This window comes from Biomphalaria glabrata, chromosome 17 (genome assembly GCF_947242115.1).
Source record: "Biomphalaria glabrata chromosome 17, xgBioGlab47.1, whole genome shotgun sequence".
Classification (NCBI taxonomy): Eukaryota; Metazoa; Mollusca; class Gastropoda; family Planorbidae; genus Biomphalaria; species Biomphalaria glabrata.
In genome coordinates, this window is record NC_074727.1 from 26,610,044 (window position 1) to 26,633,672 (window position 23,629).

Here is a 23,629-nt window from a genome sequence, read left to right on the forward strand (position 1 = left end):
AGCATCACATGTGAAATACTTCAACAAATATGATCCACTCACTAGCATCACATGTGAAATACTTCAACAAATATGATCCACTCACTAGCATCACTTTTGAAATACTTCAACAACTATGATCCACTCACTAGCATCACATGTGAAATACTTCAACAAATATGATCCACTCACTAGCATCACATGTGAAATACTTCAACAAATATGATCCACTCACTAGCATCACATGTGAAATACTTCAACAACTATGATCCACTCACTAGCATCACTTTTGAAATACTTTAGCAAATAGATCTTATTTATAGAAACATTTTATGAAGAAAAAATTTCTACCAAGATGTTTTTTTTAAATTGAATATTTTAGATCTATAGAGAATGCTAAACATGCTCTACAATGCTGCAAATTCTAATCTATTCATACTCTGAAAAAGACATTGGCCCCAAAAGACCTGCCTGATCTGGAAACCACGGCACAGTTTATCTCAGATTTAGGACTACTTATTGTATGTTACCTGTTACTGTATCTAAACTTAATGAATGTAAAGCAGATCTTAAAAATTGAAATGCAAACAAATGGGAGATTACTGTGCATACAATTTATCGTAAATAAATATGGCAATAATAATGCCTTCCTCTATCCAGAAGAAATGAAGAAACTAATAGTAAATAAAATAAATGAGAAATGGACAAGCTCTCATCCAAATCACAAGAAAGATTATGCCTATTATAAGCTATCCCGACAAGTTCAACGTCTAATCTTTCGACTCAGGACCGACACAACAGAATGAGATAACATATGTACCAGAAGCTCAAAATTGGAACGGTGAAATCTGCCCATGTGGAGTGTCACCAGAGATTGCTGACCATGTCCTCCAAAACTGCTCTCTTTACCAAGAGACCCGCACAAGACACTGGCCCCAAAACTCCCCAATAGAAAGAAAACTATATGGAGAGCTCCCTGATTTGTAAACCACTGCACAGTTCATCTCATATATTTGTCTAGTCATTAGAACACTCCAACATAAAAAATAAGAACGAAGAAGAATGCCTTCCATTCTGAAGATTAAGGATGAGTGCAGTGTTTCACTTGACTACACAAACCCAATTGTCACATATTAGCCCAACATTCGAGTTGTGGTTTTTCCAGCAAGCGCCACCCCAAGTGAATGGGGAATGCACACTAGATATGGTAGGTACTAGTGTTTGAATAATTGTGCAAAGTTTCAACTTGATCCAAGAATGAGTGTGGGAGAAATAAGGTGAACAAAATTTTTACCAGACATGCAGAATGAGTTGATTTAAGCTTGTAAATTTGCTAAGTTATGTCTAGAGATTGGAGGATTGATGAGAATATTTACCAAGCTACAACGATTAACACATTTTAAGTGGTAAAATAAAGCCTTTTTTTTTTGGTGGCGTATGGTTAGAAAAGCTAGCAGTGATGAAGAAGTGTGTCATGAAAAGAAGAATGCAGTTGAAGCTGCCACCGTTTCTTGCATAACAAATAGAAAAACTAAGAGATAAAAATTTATAATTTTTTTTCTATTGCCACTGACATATCTGATACCCTAATTTTTAAAACACAGAAAAGATTGCAGCTATGAGACGTGTGCATAGGACTACCACTGGCAAAGTTTTAACCATCATGGAGAACCTTTCTCTTCCATCGGAGTTAATGAAGTGGACTGGCAGCAAGAGTTATTAGAAACATTGTCAAATCAAAAGGTGTTGTGAATCTGGATGATGATGTGTTTACTTAGACTTAGGTCATCCTGCGCCGTTTGTCGAATTGGGCGGCTAGCTGTCTCCACAAAGATATGTCACTGGCAATGTATGAAGCATTCTTCTCACCTGATGTCCACTGTTCTGAAGTCCTCCTTGAAAGTGCGGCACCAAGTTATATGAGGACGTCCCTGTTTGTGCTTTCCTCGTATTGGCCTCCAGGTCATCACAACTCTTGGTATGCGTAGTTCATTTTGTCGAAGAACATGTCCCACGAACCTCATGTGACTTTTGTCACAACCTCACTAAGTGTTTGACTCCCAGTTCGACACAGGATTTCCTGTGACCCAATCTATATAACTGACTCCCAAAATCCATCTTAGCCATTTTGTTGAGCCACATTTAGTCTTTTCTCAATTTAGGCACATGACTTCCATGTTTCACATGCATATGTTGCTGTTGGTATGATGATTGTGTTAAGAAGATGTATTTTTGTCTCAAGTCCAATGGCTTGGCAAAATAGGCAGCTACCTGTCTTTCCTATTTGGCACGTTGCATCATGGTAGGCATCCCCATCATTTGTTATGATGCTGCCAAGGTATGTCAACTTATCCAACTCTTCAAGCTTTGACTTGCCAAATCTGACAGGGGCACCAGTAAAGTCCAAGTCTGTCGTTCGGTTTTGTTCACGTCATGGAATACCAAAGGCAGTCTGGTTCATTGCTCTCCTCATTATGTAGTCGATGGCTAAGAGGAAGAGGAAGGAAGATAAGATGCACCTCTGTCTCACGCCTGTCTTAATGCTAAAAAACTTGGTTGTTCCTTCTTCTGTTTTAATGCAGCAACTACATTGACTGTATAGGTGTCGTAGAATCTGGACAAATTTTTCTGGGATGCCATTTTCTCTAACTATTTTCCATAGTGATTCTTGGTGGACACTTTCAAACGCTTTTTTAAAGTCTACGAAACTGATCATTAGCGTTGTTGTACTAGATATTTTGTTCTATGAAGTTTCATAGAGCAAAGATCTGCCTCTTTGGAAGCCTGCTTGCTCTTCTCTGAGCCTCTCATCTACAGACTGTTGAAGCTGTCTCAACAGAACAGTGCTGAAAACTTTGCCTGGGACAGAGAGGAGAGTAATGCTCCTCCAGTTGTTGCAGTCTGCCAAGTTGCCCTTTTTTGGAAGCTTTACAATCACTCCTTTTTACCAGTCCTCAGGGACTTGAAGTTCACCAACAATGATTTAAGAGATCAGTCATTCTGTTAACAATGCACTGCCCCCCATGTTTTCGCCTTTCTGCTGACACCATATATTGTTGTTCTTTAGCACTGCAATGGCCATGGTAACCTCCTCTGTTGTTATTGGGTCTGTCTTGACCTTGAGATCATTGTCCTGAAAAGTATCTTTGAATGTGTAAGTCAGGTCTGGAGACTGTTGGTTAAGGGTATCTTTAAAGTGCTCTACCCATCTTGGATTCTGTTCTTCTTTCGGTAGCAAAGTTTTGCCTTGCTTGTCTTGTGTTGGTGCTCCATGTTCTCTCTTTGCTCCAGTGAGATCTCAGACAATACAATGGAGAGTCCTATAGGCTTTCTCTGTTAGGCTGCGATCCTGTACTGCATTTTTCTGGTCATCTTTCCTCTCATCAATCAATTTCCATGTTCTGTCTTGTAATATTACAGCACAGTTCCAATTGAAACTAAAGAACCGCTTCAAGGCTCTTGCAGATATACTGACCCTTGATGAAGAGTGGGCCAACTTCAGAGTTACCACCATTGAGTGCGCAGAAGAAGTCATTGGAAGGAGGCGAAGCTCATACAAGGAACGGTGGATGATGTGTTTAGCCATGTGAATTTCATAACAGCATTGAACCACAAAACTTTCAAAGATTTTCTGTCAGAAATAGAGTCTGAATAGGAGGAAGTTCTATTTTTCAGTGAAGTGCAATGGTGAGGGCAACACATAACACTGTATTACTTTTGTACTACTGTATCAAACTCTACTGGCCTCTCTGCTTTGTCCCAGACTTGCACTGGGTTCCACTGTTCAGAACTGACTTCACACACTGGCCTTGTGTCTGACTTGATCCCAGATCAAGATCAAGATGTTGTCTCATACTCACAATGTGTCTTGACTATATTCTGCACCGGACTGTCATAGTGCACCATACAGAACCACATCACTGAACTGCACCGAACTGAAAGAAACCAAGCCATCTTGACTACCTTTGCTCTTTAAATAGGGTTCTTGTTGGACTTCCAGAAACGACATGACTGGCACGAATATTATTCACAACACAGATTCTCCCCGAAACATTGTTGTGTTTCATTCGTTGCAGTTGACCGTCACCAAACTTCATACTTGGCAGCTCATCTAACATAGGCCTGGGGTGATTTGTGACAGCTGACTACATACACACACTACTACCCCTATCTGCACCACCACCAGAGCTATAACAATACAAAGCAGTTTTGGAAGATTGCAATCTAAACAGTGTGAGAAACTTCAATCACAATTTTCAATATTTATTTCAGTTATTTCCCAAAGTAGCTAAAAAGAAATTGAAATCTAAAAAATATTTTACCAAAACCAAATAGATATTTCAGTCTTTAATTAGTGCTAAACTCACCATTGTAGACACTATATCAAAGATATTTTCTGATATTTTTTTCCACACAGAAGACGAAAATAAAAATTGACCAAGATCAAAATCTACCAAAATCCAAGATTTTTTTTTATTATAATGTGTAACTCTGGAAAAAAGGGGGATATGAATGCTTGAAACCCAGATTTCCAAAGATGTGCAAATACCAATGGAATGAGACGAAAATATCCCCCTGGCACTGCCCTGTTTATGATGATACCTGAATGATGATTAATCTAGTTAACATTCTACAAATCCTATTAGCATAGTACTAGTAGATCTAGTTAAGTACTTCAATAATCTATCCTAGTAGATATCAGTTATCTAGAAATATATATAAATTATATAAATAAAAGTCTAGAGAGTAGAATAGAATTACTCAGTCTATGTATTATATATATATATACCAATTTCTAGCTAGAATCTGGTGTATATATAATAAATATATACACATTTTTTTATATATAATAATATTATTATAAAGTTTGCCTAATAATCTAAGTCAAGCTAGAGTTTAGATTCTTTTTTGATTATTTTATAATATTATTGCAGTTTAGATCTAGAATGTCTTTGTGATTTACTAGATTTCACCAGATAGACTATAATCTTTATCATATGTCATAATTCTAGATCTAGATGTAAGTCTATAATCTAAATATATAACTCTCTTCATGGCTCAACAGTTTGGACACCAAAAAGTAAAGAAAAGATCACTCTTTTATTTCTACAAGTCGGACTAGAGCTACTCCATGTAACTTTAGTGGCAAAAAAAAAAAGGGAAAAGGGGGGGGGGGGGGAAAGGGGGGGGGTGATTTGATTTTTGATTTGAGGCACATCGGCACAATTTAGGCCATGTCGTGCCTGCAGTCCCCTAAGGATCGTTCTGTCTCTAAACAACAAGGGCCAGGTTCTATACAGTCATATCATTAAAATCAAGGTCTATTCACAGTTAAAATAGTAAAGGTTGTAAAAATTTAAATATTTGGTAAAAATCTAATGTAAATAGTGCATGTTCACAAATTCATAAATCAGATCTTCGTAGATAGCCCCACTTCCCGGATAAAGCCCAGTACCTTCCCAGGGTCAACACCATCAAATAGTGTATTTAAATTAGTGACTCTAAAATATTTCGCCCTGACATCCTGGTATCTGGGGCAATCAACGAGGATATGTTCCACGGTGAGGCGAGAGTCACAGTACTCACAAAGTGGGGGCTCCTCTCTCTTCAGTACAAAAGAGTGCGTGATGTAGGTGTGGCCAATCCTAAGTCTGGACATGGTCGTGCTACCACGCCTTGTCAGACCCTTAGATGTGGGCCGCCACAATCTGCCTGAGTTTACTGTGAGTCTCAGCCTCCCATCGGTTCTGCCACTCTCGATAGGTGGCAGAGGCAATACTTTGTCTCAGGTCCGAGTAGGGAATTTGGGTTCCTGACACCGCATGATTTAGGGCTCTCTTTGCTTCTCTGTCTGCGGCTTCGTTTCCCTCAATGCCAACATGGGAGGGGACCCAGATGAAGGTGACATCCCTGCGGTCGGCTGTTATTTGGTCCAACAGCGGGGGGGGGGGGGGGGGGGGGGACAGGTAATCTTCTCGTCACCAATCATAAATAGCAGGGCTGGACTTAATCATTGTGGGGCCCTATGCAAAACAGATTTCGCAGGCCCAAGTTTGTGTAGGAATATGGATAATATTATGTGAAAATTAAGAGTTTGTATTAAAAAATAAATTTGTCTTTACATTTTATTCATTCTTTACTAAAAATAAAAAAAGAAAAGGAAGTGGTGTTCCGGCCATAATGAACAATATAAAGCCTGGGAAATAATCAACGGCCATAGCCGGTGTGTACTGCTAGTCTATATATATATAATTAATAATAATATCTAAATATATATTTATAGATTATTATATCTTGACTTCTATTCTACTTTATTCTAGATACCAGATCTAGACTACATATTTTAAATTAGAGTCAAACTCATACACTAGCATTAGTTAGTGTTTAGATGTAGATCTAGTGGAATATTTTCTAGATTCTAGATCTATACTGTCTAGAGTAAATATCTATGATCTCCTTCTAATCTAGATTCTTCTCTAAGACTACATCTAATTTAAGACTGATTTATTGATCCTTATGGAAATTGTTTGTGATTAGAAGGACTCTTTTCTCAAATAAAAACAGCACAACAAAAACATTCACATAAATAGAGCAGACACAACAAAAAGAGTGACTACACTCAGACGTCATGACCCTTTTAGCATTTCCTAGTGAACAAGAGATAAAGGAATGAACAAGTTTGTATACCATTCAGTTTAAGTTTTGATTAACAGAAGCCACCCTATTAGTGATGACTTGAAGCAGTTATGATGGAGCTGGTGGATGTTGTCTTTCAAGATTTTTTTTCAATTTTGCAGAGACATTTTTGTTCAAAAAGTTTGTTTAAATATGGTATAAGTTTGTCTAAGCAGCGCAACAGTTTAGATGGAACGTTGCCTTGCCAACAAGTTATTCCAAATGTTAGCAAATTTTAAATTGTTGCACAGTAAACATTATCCAGGATCTTATTTTATGTAGTTTTAAAGCTGTTAAGTTTGTATAGGAAAAAAGCCACCGTACAATTTTCTTTAACAGAGTTTCAAGGTGGTCTTTCCATGAAAGCTTGTTGTCAACAATAACAGCTAGATATTTGTATGAGTTCACTTGTTGTATCGGCATATTATCTGCAGTTCATGTATCAGTTGTTTGTTTCTTCTAAAACCTATTGGGAGTTCTTTTGTTTTTTTGTGATATTCAGTTCTAATAAAAAGTCAGTGCACCAGTTAGTAAAGTCTTCTATAGAGCTTGAATACTGAGTTTCGTCTCCTGAAATAAGACTGACTATGGTAGTATTTAACTGAGTCATAGAGGCTTTTTATGTCATTGGTGTGAAGAGTGTACAGTACTGAAGAAACTACACAATCATGTGGAGCACCGTATACAATACTCGAGTTGACAGTTTGAGTTGTTGACTTTAACAAACTGGGAATGTTGGGTTAAAAAGTTTAGAACTCATGCTTATAAGTAAGGGCTGACGTTTACATTACTTAGTTTGTTGTGATCATTAGTAGTGGCTATATGGTGTTGAAAGCCAAGGAGAAATCTACAAAGAGCACTCATGCATATGATTTGGTGTATCAAGATGCTTATAAAGCTGTCCAAGAGCAATAGAATTGCATCCTCGGTTCCCCTCACTGGTTTATATGCTAATTAGTGAGAGTATAGGTTGTTGTTGACTTTTGTTACAATTTTTTTAAGCCCATATTTTTCTAAACATTTCATAACTAAAAAGTGTTAGTGCTACAGGTGGAAATCATTTAACTATCTATTTTTGGTTTCTGGGGTACGATTTCTTAAGTTTTCAAGATTTGTGGAATTAGAAATGTTTTTTAGCATGTAGTTAAAGATGTGAAAGAAGATAAAAGAGATTTGTTCCACACATAGCCGCTTATTTTATCTGGTCCAGAAGCTTTTGTTACATTTACTCTTTTAAATAGTTACATAATTGTTTCTTGTTTTTCCTTGGTTAGAGTGTTGTTGTTTGTTTTTTTAGGTTAACAAAATTTTCTTTGTTGAAACAGAAATAAAAGTAATTTAGTTTGTAGTGCATCTCTGTAGGCAATTTTCTCATTTTCCAGTGAAAATCATTCTCATTTTGAGGTGCAAACTGTTATTTTCATTCATCTTTCCCAGCATGCATTTGAGTTGTTATTTCGAAAGAAGTTCCCAATTTTTTCTTTGCACATTATGTTGTTTTTTTTCCCTTCATATTGTTACAAATGACCAGTGACAGGAAGAGGTTAACGTGTGACCCTGAATTGATGACACTGCAGCGAGTGTTTTCTGGAATCTACATGTATAAATAAAGACAGGATGTGACGTTTCCTGACATGTTATTCCAGAGGATACTAGGAGTGTTTGTGCAACTTTAGAGAAGCGATTTGGGACTCTATATAAGAGTTAATGTGAAAGTGAGTCGTATGGAGTCGTGAGTGAGCCGTTACAGTCGATACAGACGATGTAAGACGTGTGCGGCTCTGTGGAAGAGAAATGTGTACGACTCGATGCAAGTTAACTAGGGTAGAGTTAACTGGAGTGGACTACTGTCGTTAAAGTCTATACAGCGAACTACAGTGGACTTGAGCCGTTACAGTCGATACAGTCGATGTAAGACGTGTGCGGCTCTGATTCGGTAGACTTGAGTACGACTTGGTTCAGCTTTAGGAGACCTGGAGCGACACTGGGAAGTGTGTCGTTGGTCTGTTCTGCGGAATATGGCTCGATGCAAGTTGAGAAGAGAAGAATTGCAACAAAGTGAAGAGATGCATTGCAACGAATTGTTAGAGTTAATAGTCATTAAAGTTATATGAAACTGAAAGTTTAGTCGTCAGGTTCTTTGCTGTGTTTTTATTTGTGTGCCAACTAATACATCTAGCCAGAAGATTCAGAAATACGTAACAATATTATTGTGTTTTTTTTTTCAGTGCTTTTTTAGCATTTCTAAACTTTTGGTTGTTAGCCTTATAAATACTTCCTTTTCTTTTTAATAATAAGATCTTAGATGTTTTTGGTCACCAAGGTCTTATTGTTTCCATAAACTGTATTGTTTCTGTTGTAACTGTTAACTCCTAACAGAATAATAGATACGAGTTAACAGTTTCTGCCAGGTCATTTATGTCTGACAGTTCTCAATAAAGACATCTTAGTTAGTATTTTCAATGCATCCTCGTAGTGAACAAATATTTTACATTTATAAGCCTGCTTAATGTTTATATTGCATTTGAGGAGCGTTCGACTCTACCTTGTGGGGAGGTCACATGACTGTACTGGCTATATTTTGGAAGTGTGTTGTCAATAGACAGGTTGTTGAAATCTCCAGTTATGATACAAAAAGAGCAGAGTCTGGGTGTTTTGATTCTACATTGTGAAGCACATCAAAAATTATGTCCATCACAATCGCTTTGTCAGCCATCAAGGTATGTACACAACAACAACACAAACCTGTGTGAATTCTCTAGGCAAGTAGTAAGGCCTAAGTGTGACTACTATCTCTCCAGGCAGGTAGTAAGGCCTTACTGTGACTGTGAACTCTCTAGGCAAGCAGTTACAAGGCTTAAGTGTGACTATGAACTCTCTAGGCAAGCAGTTACAAGGCTAAAGTGTGATTGTGAAATCTCTAGGCATGTAGTAAGACCTAAATGTGACTGAACTCTCTAGGCAAGTAGTAATGCCTAAGTGTGACTGTGAACTCTCTAGGCAAGCAGTATAAGCCTTTTGAAGTGTGACTGTAGACTCTCCATGCAAGTAGTAAGGCCTAAGTGTGACTGTGAACTCTCTAGGCAAGCAGGAAAGCCTTTAGAAGTGTGACTGTGAACTCTCTAGACAAGTAGTAAGGCCTGAGTGTGATGGTTAATTCTCTAGGCAAGTAGAAAGGCCTTAGTGTGAATGTGAACTCTCTCTAGGCAAGTAGTAAGGCCTAAGTGTGACTTAGCTCTCTAGGAAAGTAGTAAGGCCTAAGTGTGACACACATAAGTTCAATGTTAGGGTCAAAAATGTAATTCCTGATACACACATTATTGGTCCAAAGATACATTTGATACAGTATTATACATCCATTTAAACATTTGGAGGATTACATGTAATATTACTTGAAAACAGAGAAAAATAGAGTCCAGTCCAGTATAATCAGGACACCTACGCTACAGTGGGCCCTGGAATCTACATCTAGAATTCTACTCAAATTTTAGCAGTTGACTTGATCTAACACTGTAACTGTTTCTTGGGTGAGAATCTAGATTATGAATGTACTAGATAGAGACTAATCTAGAATGTAGATCATATTTTATACTATATCTATAGAGATCTGTCAAATCAAATCTAATCTAGAGTCTAGATCTAGACCCCTAGTCTCAAGAGACAAGATATAGATTATTAAAATTAGATTGATTAGACCCTAGATAACCTATTAGATTAGATATCATATGATTTTATATAGAATTCTTTTTTTTTACTAATTTTTCTAAGACTAAATCTGGATAAGAAGAAATCTTTAGAATCTAGATCTATATTCTAGATATATCTAATTAGTTCTAATCTAAATCTAGATTAGTAGATTATATCTAGATAGTATATCATGAGAATATGTTTATATTATTGTATAGAATTTCTTTATTTATTTTATTCATTTAGATAGTGATATATCTATAATCTAGATCTTCTGTCTATTCTATTGCTTTAGCAGCACTTTAGCCTTTATAAGGCTTTAATATAAACTAATAACTAAAATTAATCTAGAGAATCTATTTTTTAGATTTCTACTCTCGACAGTCTATGCCTAAAATACAGATTTAGACCTAGATCTCTATGTTAAATATTTAGTCAATTTAAAATTTAGATCTAGAATTCTAGATTAATCATTGATATAGATCTAAATCTAGATCTGATAAATTCTAGAATATATATTTCTGATTCTGGATAGACGTCTATAGATCTATCTATAACAATAGCATTTATAACAATGAGTCTGAATGACAGTACTGAGTCAGAGTCAGTACTAGAATACTTGATCTACTAGTCTCGTGTAGATTACTGTAGATCTACAAAGAATATAGATTCTAGATAACTAGATCTAGTAATAGATTTAGTAGAAGTAGATCTATTCTACTCTCGTCTCTAGTACTCCATTACTATAACTTAACTATTAGAATATTTTATATTAGATCTAGTCTAGTTATTAAAGTAGAAATTCTAGATAGATCAATATTTATATTATAAATATAATTTATATGTTATAATTTATATAATATATACTAATAATACTTAATATTAATAAATTTTAATTGTAAATAATTTAAATATTAATACTAATGTCTAATCTAGATTACTCTAGATTAGATCATACTTCATAGTCATAGATCAAGAGAGACATTGACAATACATAAAAGTTTTAAAAGAGTAAATGATAGTGAATGGCTGAGTAAAGTTGTTAGATCTAGTTGAGTAAAGACTACTAAAGAGTAGTGAGTAGATAGAAAAGAAACTAAGTTCAAAAGAAAGTTAGAAATAGATAGTAACTAAGAAAGGTCTACATCTAGATCTAGATTTAGACCTGCCTAAGGCTAAGAGCCAGAGTCAGAGCCTGCCAGAGGAGTAGTCAGTAGAGCCTAGATTCCTAGATCTAGACTACATCTAGTTCTAGTCGTTAGTAGACTCTAGATTCTAAGTATTTTGTCACAAATTTGTGTATACTATATCTAGAATCTAGACCTATACTCCTATACACTGTCTATACAGTATACAGTATATTATAGATACTAATAGTATAAATAATATTTTAAATATAAAATAATAGTCATAATAGATCTACTAGATTTACTAGATCTAATTATTATTATTTATAATAATACTATAGAAGCAGATCTAGATCTACTACTGTACTACGCTAATAGATCTAGATCTCGATTAGATCTACACTTGTCTAGATCTCAGATTAGATAGATCTAGAGTCTAGAGCTAGATCTATAGATAAGAATCTAGATTCTAGATCTAGTCATTTCTAGTCTAGAAATGATTTCCTAGCAGTCATCACAAATAATATTTCTGATGGCAAGTGTTGCCAACTTTTTATAAATTGTGTGAATTATGGTAAAAATAAAAAATGAAATTTAACATAAAATATATTGATAGACATGGGCGTAGCCAGGGGGGGGGTCCAAACCCCCCCCCCCACGAAATGAAATCCCCCCCCCTTGGGGGGGGGATCGGAATTTAGTGAATGATTTTTTGCTTTGATTTTGTTTATTTTAGGTGAGATTTTAATACTAAACCATCAATTGCCCCAGCACAACCAATGGGGTTTTGAGTTGAAAACCCCTTACCAGGGGGTTTTGAGCTTAAAACCCCCTACCAGGGGGGTTCGAATTTGAAAATCCCTACCAGGGGTTTTGTGTTTAAAACCCCCTACTAGGGGTTTTGAGTTTTAAACCCCCTACTTGGGTTTTTGCAGTTAACCCCCCCCCTCTTCTATAAAACAAAACAAAACAAAAATGCAAACGAAAATCCCCTAATTCCAAGAGCACAGTTAAGGAAGATTTTGATTTTAAAACCCCCTCCAAAATTTACGATAAACCCCCTCTTCAATATAAAAAAAAATTAATTACGCACTCAAAATGTTATGAGCGTAGCTAAAAGGGTTTTGACTTAGTTTTTAGTTTAAACCCCACTTCAGCGGGGTTTGAAGGTAAAAATACCTCTTTAATAATAAAAATAAAGCAAATTATACACTCAAAATGTTTTGAGTGTAGTCAAAGGGGTTTTGAGTTTAAACTCCCCTCCAGTGAAGTTTGAAGCTAAAAAGTACCTCTTCAATATAAATAAAAGCATATTACTCACACTAAAATCTATGAACGCAGCAAAAGGGGTTTTGAGTTTAAACCCCCGCCTGGGGGGTTTGAGGCTAAAAAATACATCTTCAGTGTAAGAAAAAAAGCAAATTACGCACTCAAAATGCTATGAGCGTTGCCAAAAGGGGTTTTGAGTTTAAACCCCCATTCAGAGGGGTTTAATGCTAAAAATACCTCTTCAATATAAAAAAAAGCAAATTACACACTAAAATTATTTGAGCGTAGCCAATCCAATCGGGGGTTTTGAGTTTAAACCCCTCTTCTACAGATGGCGTTTGTTTAAAGTTTAAAACCCCTCCAGATGGTTTTGAGTTTAAGATCCCCCTACAGAGCATTTTGAGGTGGAAAACCCCCAACAGATGATTTTGACGATAAAACTTCTCTTTTCGATATAAAATCTAAAGCAAACTACATTCACCTTATTCCAAGAGCGTATTCAAGAGTGGTTACACATTTTACCAGTGGCAGGGTTCCCTTAATAAGCTGTAGTGAATAGTCATCTGCCGAAATTGAAAAACACTAAATGTGGCTCAACAAAGATGGCTAAGACAGATTTTAGTAGTCAGGTATAGAGATCGGGTTTAAATCAAGGAAATCCAATGCCGAACTGGGAGTCGACCCTTTAGTAAGATTGTGAGAGAGCGACGCATGAGGTTTGCGGGACATGTTCTCCGACAAAATGAATTACGCATAAGAAGAGTTGCAATGATATCCTAGTACAACTTGACGCCACTCATTCATTGAGGTCCTCATGGCAGGTGGGAAGATGCTTCAGACATTACCAGTGACAGATTTTTATGGAAACAGCTTGACGTCAAATGCTCCGAACGGCGCGGTAGGGTCTAAGTCAGTAAGAATAGCACATTAGGTTTTTGAAATAAAACTTTTTAATAGCAGGAAAATGCACTGTAGATACCTCAGAATATGCATTTTGTTGGCTTTCAATACCAGAAATAGTGCTTGGCGGCGGGGCTTCGCCCCGCGCTAGCGCTCCCCAGACCCCATTGCTAGTAATGGCAGGGAATCTACAATTTTATGGAAACAGCTTGACTGCAAATGCTCCAAACGGCGCGGGAGGGTCTAAGTCAGTAAGAATAGCACATTAGGTTTTTGAAACAAAACTTTTTAATAGCAGGAAAATGCACTATAGATACCTCAGAATATGCATTTTGTTGGCTTTCAATATCAGAAATAGTGCTTGGCGACGGGGCTTTGCCCCGCGCTGGGGGAGCTCCTAGCGCTCCACCAGACCCCCTTGCTAATATTGGCGGGGAATCTACAATTTTTCCACTAACTCATGGAAGAACCTATTCTAGGGCACAATAAACGTCTTCCGTAAGAATGAAGGGTCAGAATGCAATAAAGATTATTTACACACACACATAAATACATATAAAAAAAAATTCGCGGGGGGGGGGAATCCCTACCCCAAACCCCCCCCCCCAAAAAAAAATCCTGGCTACGCCCATGTTGATAGATATGACAAAATCATAATCATTAAACAACATTATTCTGATATAAAGTTGTTTTTATAGTCTAAAGTGCTTTAACAAGCAATGAAAAAAAATTAATGTCAAGAAAAGGGACACCATATTTGTCAATACTACCTAAAATCTATAGCTTGGCATCACCACTATATGATATTTGTTGCTTTTCCTTAGGCTGTCTCACTTTCTCTCCCCCGCACTGACACGCAATACAGCCGACTACACAGTACTGCACATTCGACGAGCTATTAGTGTGTAGATCACAGATCTGCACTTGTTTACACACCGTTTCTTTGGGCAAAAAAACTAGGCTTGAGATTTACCGATCTATATTTTGCGGCTATTTGAATTATTGTTAAGAAACTAGAAAGTGTAAACCTAGAATAGATGATAGACTAGATCTAGAATTTTGTTGTTACTAATGGCGGAAGAGAAATAATCAAATTAAAGGGGTATCTTCGGTTACTGTCCGCGGTATTTTATTTGATATAGCAGCATGCTCACTTTATCATGGTTTTGTGTTAGTACTGTCGTCACAATTTATTTTTCAACAATTTATAAGAGATCGGAAACAAGGAGACTGGTTTCCATTTGTCCATTTGGTCCGTCGAGCCTCGACAAAATAAAACAAACACAAAGAATATGTAGCCTAAAAATACTTTTTAAAAAAAAAAAGGTTATATTTAGCATAGTTTTAACGATTAGGTTGATTCTTTGTAATAGATATAGAGTCTATTATAAACTTACAATAATAAATCTGTGCGATTAGAAATCACTAGTTATTTATTATTTAGCACAATTTCACGATTTTAGCTCTCTATACGCTCTCTATACGCTATATATGATCCTATCCTGTCTAGACCAGTTGGTAATGGGGTGAAAAAATGGGATTAGGCCTACATGTGTGAAAATTACCGTGATCGCTTTTAAAATGCATTTATGATGTTAAAAAAAAAAAATAGTTGAACGACCTGAATTTGAACTCGAGGGCTTTAGCCCTTGAAGTCTAGCCTCGTGTCAGCATTTAGGAAGAAAATTAAATGTTATCTTAGTTAAGAAGTTATTTTAAACACGCATTTAGCGGTAATATGTTTTTCATAACTAAATCCAGAACATCCTATATCAGTGATACCTTTTTAAATGCATTTTATAAGTTTAAAAACAGTTGTACGACTTGAATTTGAACTCGAGGAATAATTATGCAAAATTTAAACATGATCCGAGAAATAACGTGTACCAGACAGAGTGCTTTGATATAAGCTTTGTGTGACATTTACATACAATTCTTAACTGTTATAAAAAATATTTATGTTCACTTTTAGTAGCTTATGTATAACCCCTAACCCTGACCACCAGTTAAGGAATATTACGTGTTTACAAGACCACTCAAAGGTCAAGACAAGCTTTTAAAATGTGCCAGACATCGCTGCTACGTATGTAATACGAATTTATAATGTAAAGTCTAGTCCACCCCTCCCCCCCAATAACAAACCTAGTTCCCTCGTGTGACCTCTAGAGAGTGCTTACGTCCATCGTATCTGACTTGGGGTCACCTGTCAATCAATGAACTCAATGTGATGGGCTAAACAGTACGTCTACGAGCTCCAGTGATTCGTCAAGCCTCACACACAAGCAGCAACCAGGGATTAAAGAGGTCTTAGACAAAGCTAAATTGTGGGATATTAATAGTGATAATGCTAAACGCATTCACTTGGCCATAGCAAAGATGATTGCAGCTGACATGGAACCTTACCAAGCAGTTGAGAAGCCTGGATTTATTGGACTTTTAAAAGTACTGGAGAAAAGATACACTGTGCCTAGTCGCAAATATTTTACAGAATGTGTTATTCCAGATATCTACGACAATATTTCCTCAAAGCTTCGCGAAATACTATCTGATGCTAAAAGCATCGCTTTCTCAACGGACACTTGGACAGCTGATAATACCACCGAATCATATTTTGGTTTAACTGCCCATTGGTTGAATGAGTCATTTGACCGAAGCAGCTATGTTTTGCATTGTACAAAATTTAATGGCCAGCATACGGCTGTAAATTTGCTGTACTTAAGATATTTACTAAGCCATTATCTGTATTAGATACAAACCAGAAGCGGTTTGTGGCCTTTAAAACACGAGCCTAATGACAAGTTGATGTCAAATACATGAACACAAACATCTACCCACTATACAACTTAGATTGTACTTAAGAAAGATTTACGCTATGAAACCAAGAGTGAACTTTACCTTTGAAAGATTTACATTAGTTACATATATGTTTATATATTCTGCATGAGTTATCCCACATTCTACTTTACAATACATACGCACACACCATCTCATGTTACAAAGATTAGTTTATGATAAGCATATCTGTAAAAAAAAAATGCTGTTCATTTTAATTTATCAATCAGTGATAGAGTTTAAAGTAAGAATGTAAATAACAAAATAATATGAATATAGGTATGTTATATAGAAGATTTGCAAAAACTTCAGTAAAACGAGCTGTTTGAGTCATGTAGGTATCCGGCTCCGGCTCCGGCCGAATATCTAATTGTACTATCCGGTTATATCCGGCTCCGGCCGGATATCAAAAAGTACTATCCGGTGCACCCCTACTTTTTAATCTGATATTTTGGAGTCTGTTCTACTTAAGACCTCTGGTGACATTGTCTTAATCATTCCCACTGCATCGCTATTTAAAACCTCTTCACACTGTTCCATAACACACACCATAACAATTTGTAAAAAAGGACATAATTAAAGATTATGCTAATGTAATGCTAAACATTTTTTTCACATTTTACAAATAAATTTGAATAAATTTTACTAAAAATATACACAAATTTATCTTTCTTTGTCAACATAATATCCCTTAGTTATATTGTGTATGAAGTGGTAAATTTTAATGGGAAAAAATGGCTTGCATAATTAATTTTTAAGACAAACGGTTTGCTTTTAGAAAACAAAAAGTATATCAGTTGCACCAGAACATTGCAAGGTGTAAAATATCTTTAAAAGTTTTTGTGATCTGAGTGTGACAGACGGATGGACGGACAAACCGACAACACAAAACTAATAACGTCCTTTCCCCTTTAGTAGGCCGCTAATAAACTAGAAATGGACAAGCTCTCATACATAGACTTATATATACTACTAGACTGGAAACCGGAAATAAATTCTTATCCGCGACTGATCGATCGTGAACATTTTGTAGAAAGTTGGATCGATGCGTTGTTTTGTCAAGTAGTTCAAAGAAGTAAAGTTGTTTTTTTTTCCACCCTAACCTATGTAACATATAATTTTATTTTTTAGATCTAGATCTAGTAATTGATTATCAAAAATACCAAAAAAAAAATAAAAAAAATCACAATTTAGTGTTGCATTCAGTCTTTTGATAAAGAAGATTATGTATCTACAAATTGCAAAATAATAATTATGAGACGAGAGTACTCTTATTTTTGATGTTCATTTACTAGATCTAAATTAAATTATATGATACATAGGTTAGGGTTGAAAAAAAAAGGCATTTACTTCGTTTAACCATGGAACTATACTAACTACAAAACAACGCCTTGATCCAACTTTCTGAAAAATTTTCACGACATTTTTTTTAGTGTTAAAAAGTCCAGTCTAGATATAGTATATACTATATAAGTCTATGGTTTGTACACGTTATTTCTTCTGCACCCTATTTCGGATGAAGCTGAAATTTTGCAGTTATTTCTTTTACCAGACAAAACAAGAATCAATCATTTAAAAAAAAAACTTGTTAATTAACGATTGGTAATTAATTATTTAGTTTGGTTTCTCGAACTAGGGAAAGATATTGTACTTGACTGATGTGGTGCACTGGCGGATCCAGGGGGGGGGGCGGTAGGGGCGATCGCCCCCCCCCCCCCACTCGGCCGACCCCCCCCCCCCCCGAAGGGGGGGGCGGACGAATTTTAGTATAGAATTCACACAATTTGTATACGAATTCATTACTTATGTTAATAATATATACTAATTATTTATATTTCAACCTATTTTTAGATTATTTCGCCCCCCCCCTCTAGTATGTTGGCCGATTTGGTGGGGTCGGGAGGGGGCGATGGTATCAATCCCGCCCCCCCCCATAAACTTTCGAGTGGGGGGGGGGCGGTCCAATTTCTTTGTAGAAATCACAGCTTGCTAACAGAATCAATTAAATATCTATGTGATTAAAACTTGTTATTGATATTTTAACCGATCTTTGTATTATGTCGTTCCCTGTTTGCCAATTTATCTCTACTGCCCTTCCCACCTAAACCTTTTGAGGGGGGTGGCGGTCCTACTTTAATGGAGAAATCATAGTTTGTGAACAAAATTAGTTGAATTAATATATAGATTTATATTATGTCGCTCGCATTCTTGTATCATGGCCGTTTCGGTGAGGTTGGGGGAGGGGGAAATTGCATGTACTGCCCTTCCCACTCTAGCCCTCTGAGTGGGGGGGGGGCGGTCCTATTTTTATGGAGAATCATAGTTTGTGAACAAAATTAGTTGAATATCTATACAATATAAACTACATATTGATATGTGAACTCATTGTATATTTTGTCGTACCACACTCTAATCTCAAATTTTATCATTAGTAAAATTTAAATGAAAAAGGGTTGTACCAGGTGGGAGGGGCGATTCATGCAATCGCCTTTCTCCCATCGGACAAACCAATACTTTTTCTTTTTGTATTACAGTTAGGAAATTACAAAACAAAAACATCTGTCACTAATATAATTTATATATACTATAAATTAAATTCTTATATCGAGTCGCCACACCCCTATTCTTTAATGCCAAATGCAATCTTTAGCAGAAATTATTAAAGGAGCGAGGACTAATCGTTTTCACTCTACCGCCCCTCCCATTTCCAGACAGAGTTTATGTAATTTCACATGAATTTATCATAACTATTTTAAGAAAGACTTTGCATACAAAAAATTAGAATTCAAACGCAATTTTTCAGTATAAGAGTCACGATTGAGATGAGTTCTAAACCCAAATCATTTTTTCATAGTCGCCTTTTTCTAACCTTTACTCAATCTGATATTTTTCTAGTTAAATAAATTTGGGACTATAACTCACAATTTATACTTTGATTTTATTGAATATTATTTATCGAATTTTTTTTTTTCGGCGGAGATCCTCAAAGCCAAAATCTAAATATGTGGGGTATCTTATCTTTTCAAGGAACAAATCGGATTTTTTGCAATGTATTAAGGGCCTATAAATTCATATTAGAATATTTTTCAAGCACAACATTATTCAAAAGGTCCTTTTTTAATAGTATGAATAATGAGTTTTAGGTCAGGAGAATATGTTTCTGCAGTGAAGTATGCAAGAAAACTCTTGTGGCGGCAGGGCTTCGCCCCGAAATCCATTGATGAATAATGAGTTGTAGATATCAGGAGAATGCGTTATTGCAATGAATAATGCAAGAAAAGAAATTTTGGCGTCGGGGCTTCGCCCCGAACTCCATTGATAAATAATGAGTTGTAGATGTCAGGAGAATGCGTTATTGCAATGAATAATGCAAGAAAAGAAATTTTGGCGTCGGGGCTTCGCCCCGAACTCCATTGATGAATAATGAGTTGTAGATGTCAGGAGAATGCGTTTCTACAGTGAAGAATGCAATAAAACGCTTTTGGCGGCGGGGCTTCACCCCGAACTCCACTGATGAATAATGAGCTGTAAATGTCAGGAGAATACTTTTCTGCAGTGAAAAAAGCAAGAAAACGCTTTTGGCGTCGGGGCTTCGCCCGAACTCCATTGATGAATAATGAGCTGTAAATGTCAGGAGAATACTTTTCTGCAGTGAAAAAAGCAAGAAAACGCTTTTGTCGTCGGGGCTTCGCCCCGAACCCCACTTGAAAACCTTATAGCGATGCCCCAGTTGTTTTGTTTTTCACCAAATGTTGAGAAATGCTGCTTTTTAAAAATTCTCATATATATATATATATACGCACGTTTATGCATAGGGTTAGGGTTTACTGGGCATTAGGGTTAGGGTTTGGAAAAAAATCGCCCCCCCCCCACTCAAAAGTTCTGGATCCGCCAGTGATGTGGTGGTATAAGTTGAAGTTTTATCCGATTCTTTCGTTTCTTTGTTTAAATATAACCACCTCTTCTGATGATCTTTTGAATAGTATAGTATGTTCATAGACATAAATAAATATAGACTGGCCGATTAAAGAGTTTTATGAAACGAAAATTTGTGACTTGCAATTTTGTTTACTTTACTATACAGCATTTATGAGCAGTATAAAAGTTAAGTATTCATATCTATTTCAGCCATAACCTATATAAGTATTACATTATTTTCACTAGTGGTTTTTTTTTAAATCTCTAAGAATGAAGATCACGCAATTTTTCATAATTCGGAAATCCGAATACAAAAGATATACATGTTACATGAATTTACATCCTTCGGCCAGTCTATATTTATTTATGTCTATGAGTATGTTTTATTGTGTCTTTTTGTTTATTTATGTTATTATTTTCATTGTATTAGTTGTGTTTGGAGTACAATTCTTTTGTAAATGTGAATGGTACTCATTTTGTCTAAATTTAGCTTTTAGGCTACTAGTAGGTGGTCTGAGTCAGCTTAGTGCTGCTGATAGACATTCCCTTTTCTGACTAGAAAGCCACTAATCTTCTGCCATTATTGTTTGTCTCTTCATGTAAGCTTTCTTTACCTATTGTTGGTGTGAATGCTGATTATTTTCCGATTTTTGCATTGAAACCTCTTAGGACTATTTTGAAGTCATGCATTGGTGCCTCACCATTAAATTCTTTCCAGTCCATCCTAGAACGCTTCTTTTGTGTTATCATCTACATCTTCAATAAGGGCAAGAATTTCCCTTTCAAAAGTAGTCAGCAGAGTCATGTTTAAATCTAAGAACATTACCTACCATTTGCTTTTAAACAGCAAATACTGTACCCAAGTGTCACGCATCAATGTCACTATTTTGTTAATTTAAAAAATATGTTTAATTATTTAAAATGAACTCTAGGCAAGATTATAGGTCAATTCTGGAAATTCCAATGGCGAAGGTGACACGTGTCAATCAAACCGAGCGACGCGCTTTTCACGTGACAGAAAGCTATAATTTGATTGGTTTAGCCTCTACTGCCTCTGCGGAAGCGGGATAATAGACGCTTAGAATAGTCAGTCGATGTTGAGATTTTCTGAGAGCGTAGACGTATTCTTAGAGACAAGTTTTGTATTTATAGAATATAGTAGTTAATCTGAATGTTTTACATTTGATACAGTTTACTATTGTCAGCACCCCTGACGAATTAGGAAAGATCAACTAACAAGAGACAGTGACAGTCAAACTCTTCATCACCATCAAAGATTATTAAAGATCCCTCAAGATCTTATATTTCACCGTGACACTAAATAATTAATGCTTTCACTAATATAAAATAGAGTAGGCTCCTTTCCACCCGATTTCCTGTAGTGCCACACGAAGTATCCTACAGTTCTTCAACAACTTGAGCACCTGCTCTAAATAGACTTAGTACATTCCATGTCGCCTAACAAAAAGTATGTTCTCTCCCAGTGTCCGGATGTGTAAAAGCTTTCTTAACAGTATTGCACGAGCACAACCATCTAGGGGAGTGTCCCTTTCCGTTCTCTGGATACTGCTTTTACTTTTGGCTAATGTGTCCTATCTTTTTTGGATGCACCCAATTCCTGCAAGTAAAAAAAGGTTTGATTTTTTACTATTATATTTCTTTGGTACCCAGCATATCTAGAGGGTATTCCCGTACCCGCCACCTGGGGAGGCGCTCGATGGGCAGCAACTCTGAACGAGACAACACATGTTCCGAAGCTAAAAATTGGGACTAGTGAAATTAGCCCTTGTGGCGTGTCACCAGAGTATGCCGAACAGGTCCTTCAAAACTGCATTTTGAATCAAGAGACCCAAACAAGACACAGGCTCCAAAACAAACCACAAAGAAGAAAAACTATGTGAAGAGCTGCCTGATTTGAAAATCACTGCGCAGTTCATCTCAGATGTTGGTCCACTCATCTGAACACTCCGACATGATAAATAGAACGCTGACGAACAAGAAAAAATATTTATGCTTTTATTTAAAAATGCAGGGACATCAGTAGAACCTGGATATTTACACTGCATTCATCGATCTCACCAAAGCATTTGACACGGGAGGAAGCAACGGCTTGTGGAGGATTCTGTCTTGGTTCAAATATCCTCCAAGATTCGTCGCTATTCTGAAGCAACTGCATGAGAGTAAAAAAAAAGTCAAATCAGATACAATGATGGTCTATCAGCTCAATGAGAGCATCAAGTTCCGCACGGATTGCAGCATATTTAACATATGGCGTCTGGTCTCCTGTACATAAGGAGATGATTGCTACTGAGCTGCTCTATGCGGAAGATTGCGCCCTTCTTGCACACACCGAACAGGAGCTTCAACTTGACGTCCATGAATTAGCCGAGACTGCTGTCTCGTTTAGTCTGTCCATCAACCTAAAATAAACAAAAACAAACAAACAAAAATGGAGAACGTGCTTCAGATGTTACCAATTGGAACTAATCCAGCTCCAAAAAATCAATGTGAATGGGCAGAATGGCATCTATTATATGTTGTTGACCACTTTATCTACCTGGGCAGCAAGTGTTCAACGATGCTCAGTGTCCAGAGAAATAGACAACCGTCTCGCAAAAGCCAAATGCGCTTTTGGTAGCCTCAAGCTGAGAGTATGGTGGAATAGGTCTCTTAGCTAGTAACAAAAATTTAGTTTTTAAAGCAGTGGTTCTCACCACACTTTTGTATGGCTTCAAGACCTGGGTTCTCTGTCACAGCCCAAAAGCTTGCTGACAGAGTCACTCAATTTTATCACAGCATTAATTATTATTTATTTCTTCTATCTCAATTATTTCTTACTCTTAGGCCCGATCTCACCACCAAACCCTACCTTTTCCTCTTCTCGCTAGACTGAGTCCACCACCTTGGCCACGACTTTTCGCTTATCTCCCCTTGACCTGGGTAAAGATAAACAGTCCTAGCACGGGCGTTGGTCATTGGCGCCAGGTGTCTGACGTTCACCGTCGACACCACCTAGGCAGCCTACCCATCCCGCACTTCCGGACATACTTCATTCTTTCCTTCACCCCTACCGACGTCTCTCTTTGATCAAGCAGATAATCTGTGTCAATACGCCTCTTGACAATTCTAGGAGCGAATCCATTCTCGAGTCAGATGTCAGCCATGTGGGGGAGATAATCTTTAGTCTCTCGCCCTTCCCTTTTCCACACATCTCTTCCAGGCCTTTATAAGGTAGACCAAGT

General features: G+C 36.7%; 1 protein-coding gene across 17 annotated transcripts in view; it reads right to left on the reverse strand.

Annotated features, from left to right (window-relative positions):
- Positions 1 to 23,629, reverse strand: part of LOC106057714 (transmembrane and coiled-coil domains protein 2-like) — a 98,703-nt gene that overhangs the window by 46,540 nt on the left and 28,534 nt on the right. The window contains exons 1-2 of one of the 17 annotated variants that reach the window (XM_056016006.1): positions 11,805 to 11,957; positions 4,347 to 4,581 (exon numbers count right to left, since the gene is read on the reverse strand). The exons of 8 other annotated variants lie outside the window; for them this stretch is intronic. Coding sequence is in view for 1 of the 9 variants with exons in the window: in XM_056016005.1 (XP_055871980.1) it covers positions 22,435 to 22,453 (19 nt within the window). In the remaining 8 variants the exon portion in view is untranslated. Of the gene's footprint in view, positions 1 to 4,346; positions 5,141 to 9,199; positions 10,019 to 10,046; positions 10,365 to 11,804; positions 11,958 to 14,407; positions 14,553 to 22,434; positions 22,469 to 23,629 lie in introns of those variants that run through there. 8 more of the 17 variants (XM_056016008.1, XM_056016009.1, XM_056016005.1 and 5 more) reach the window with 8 other exon arrangements.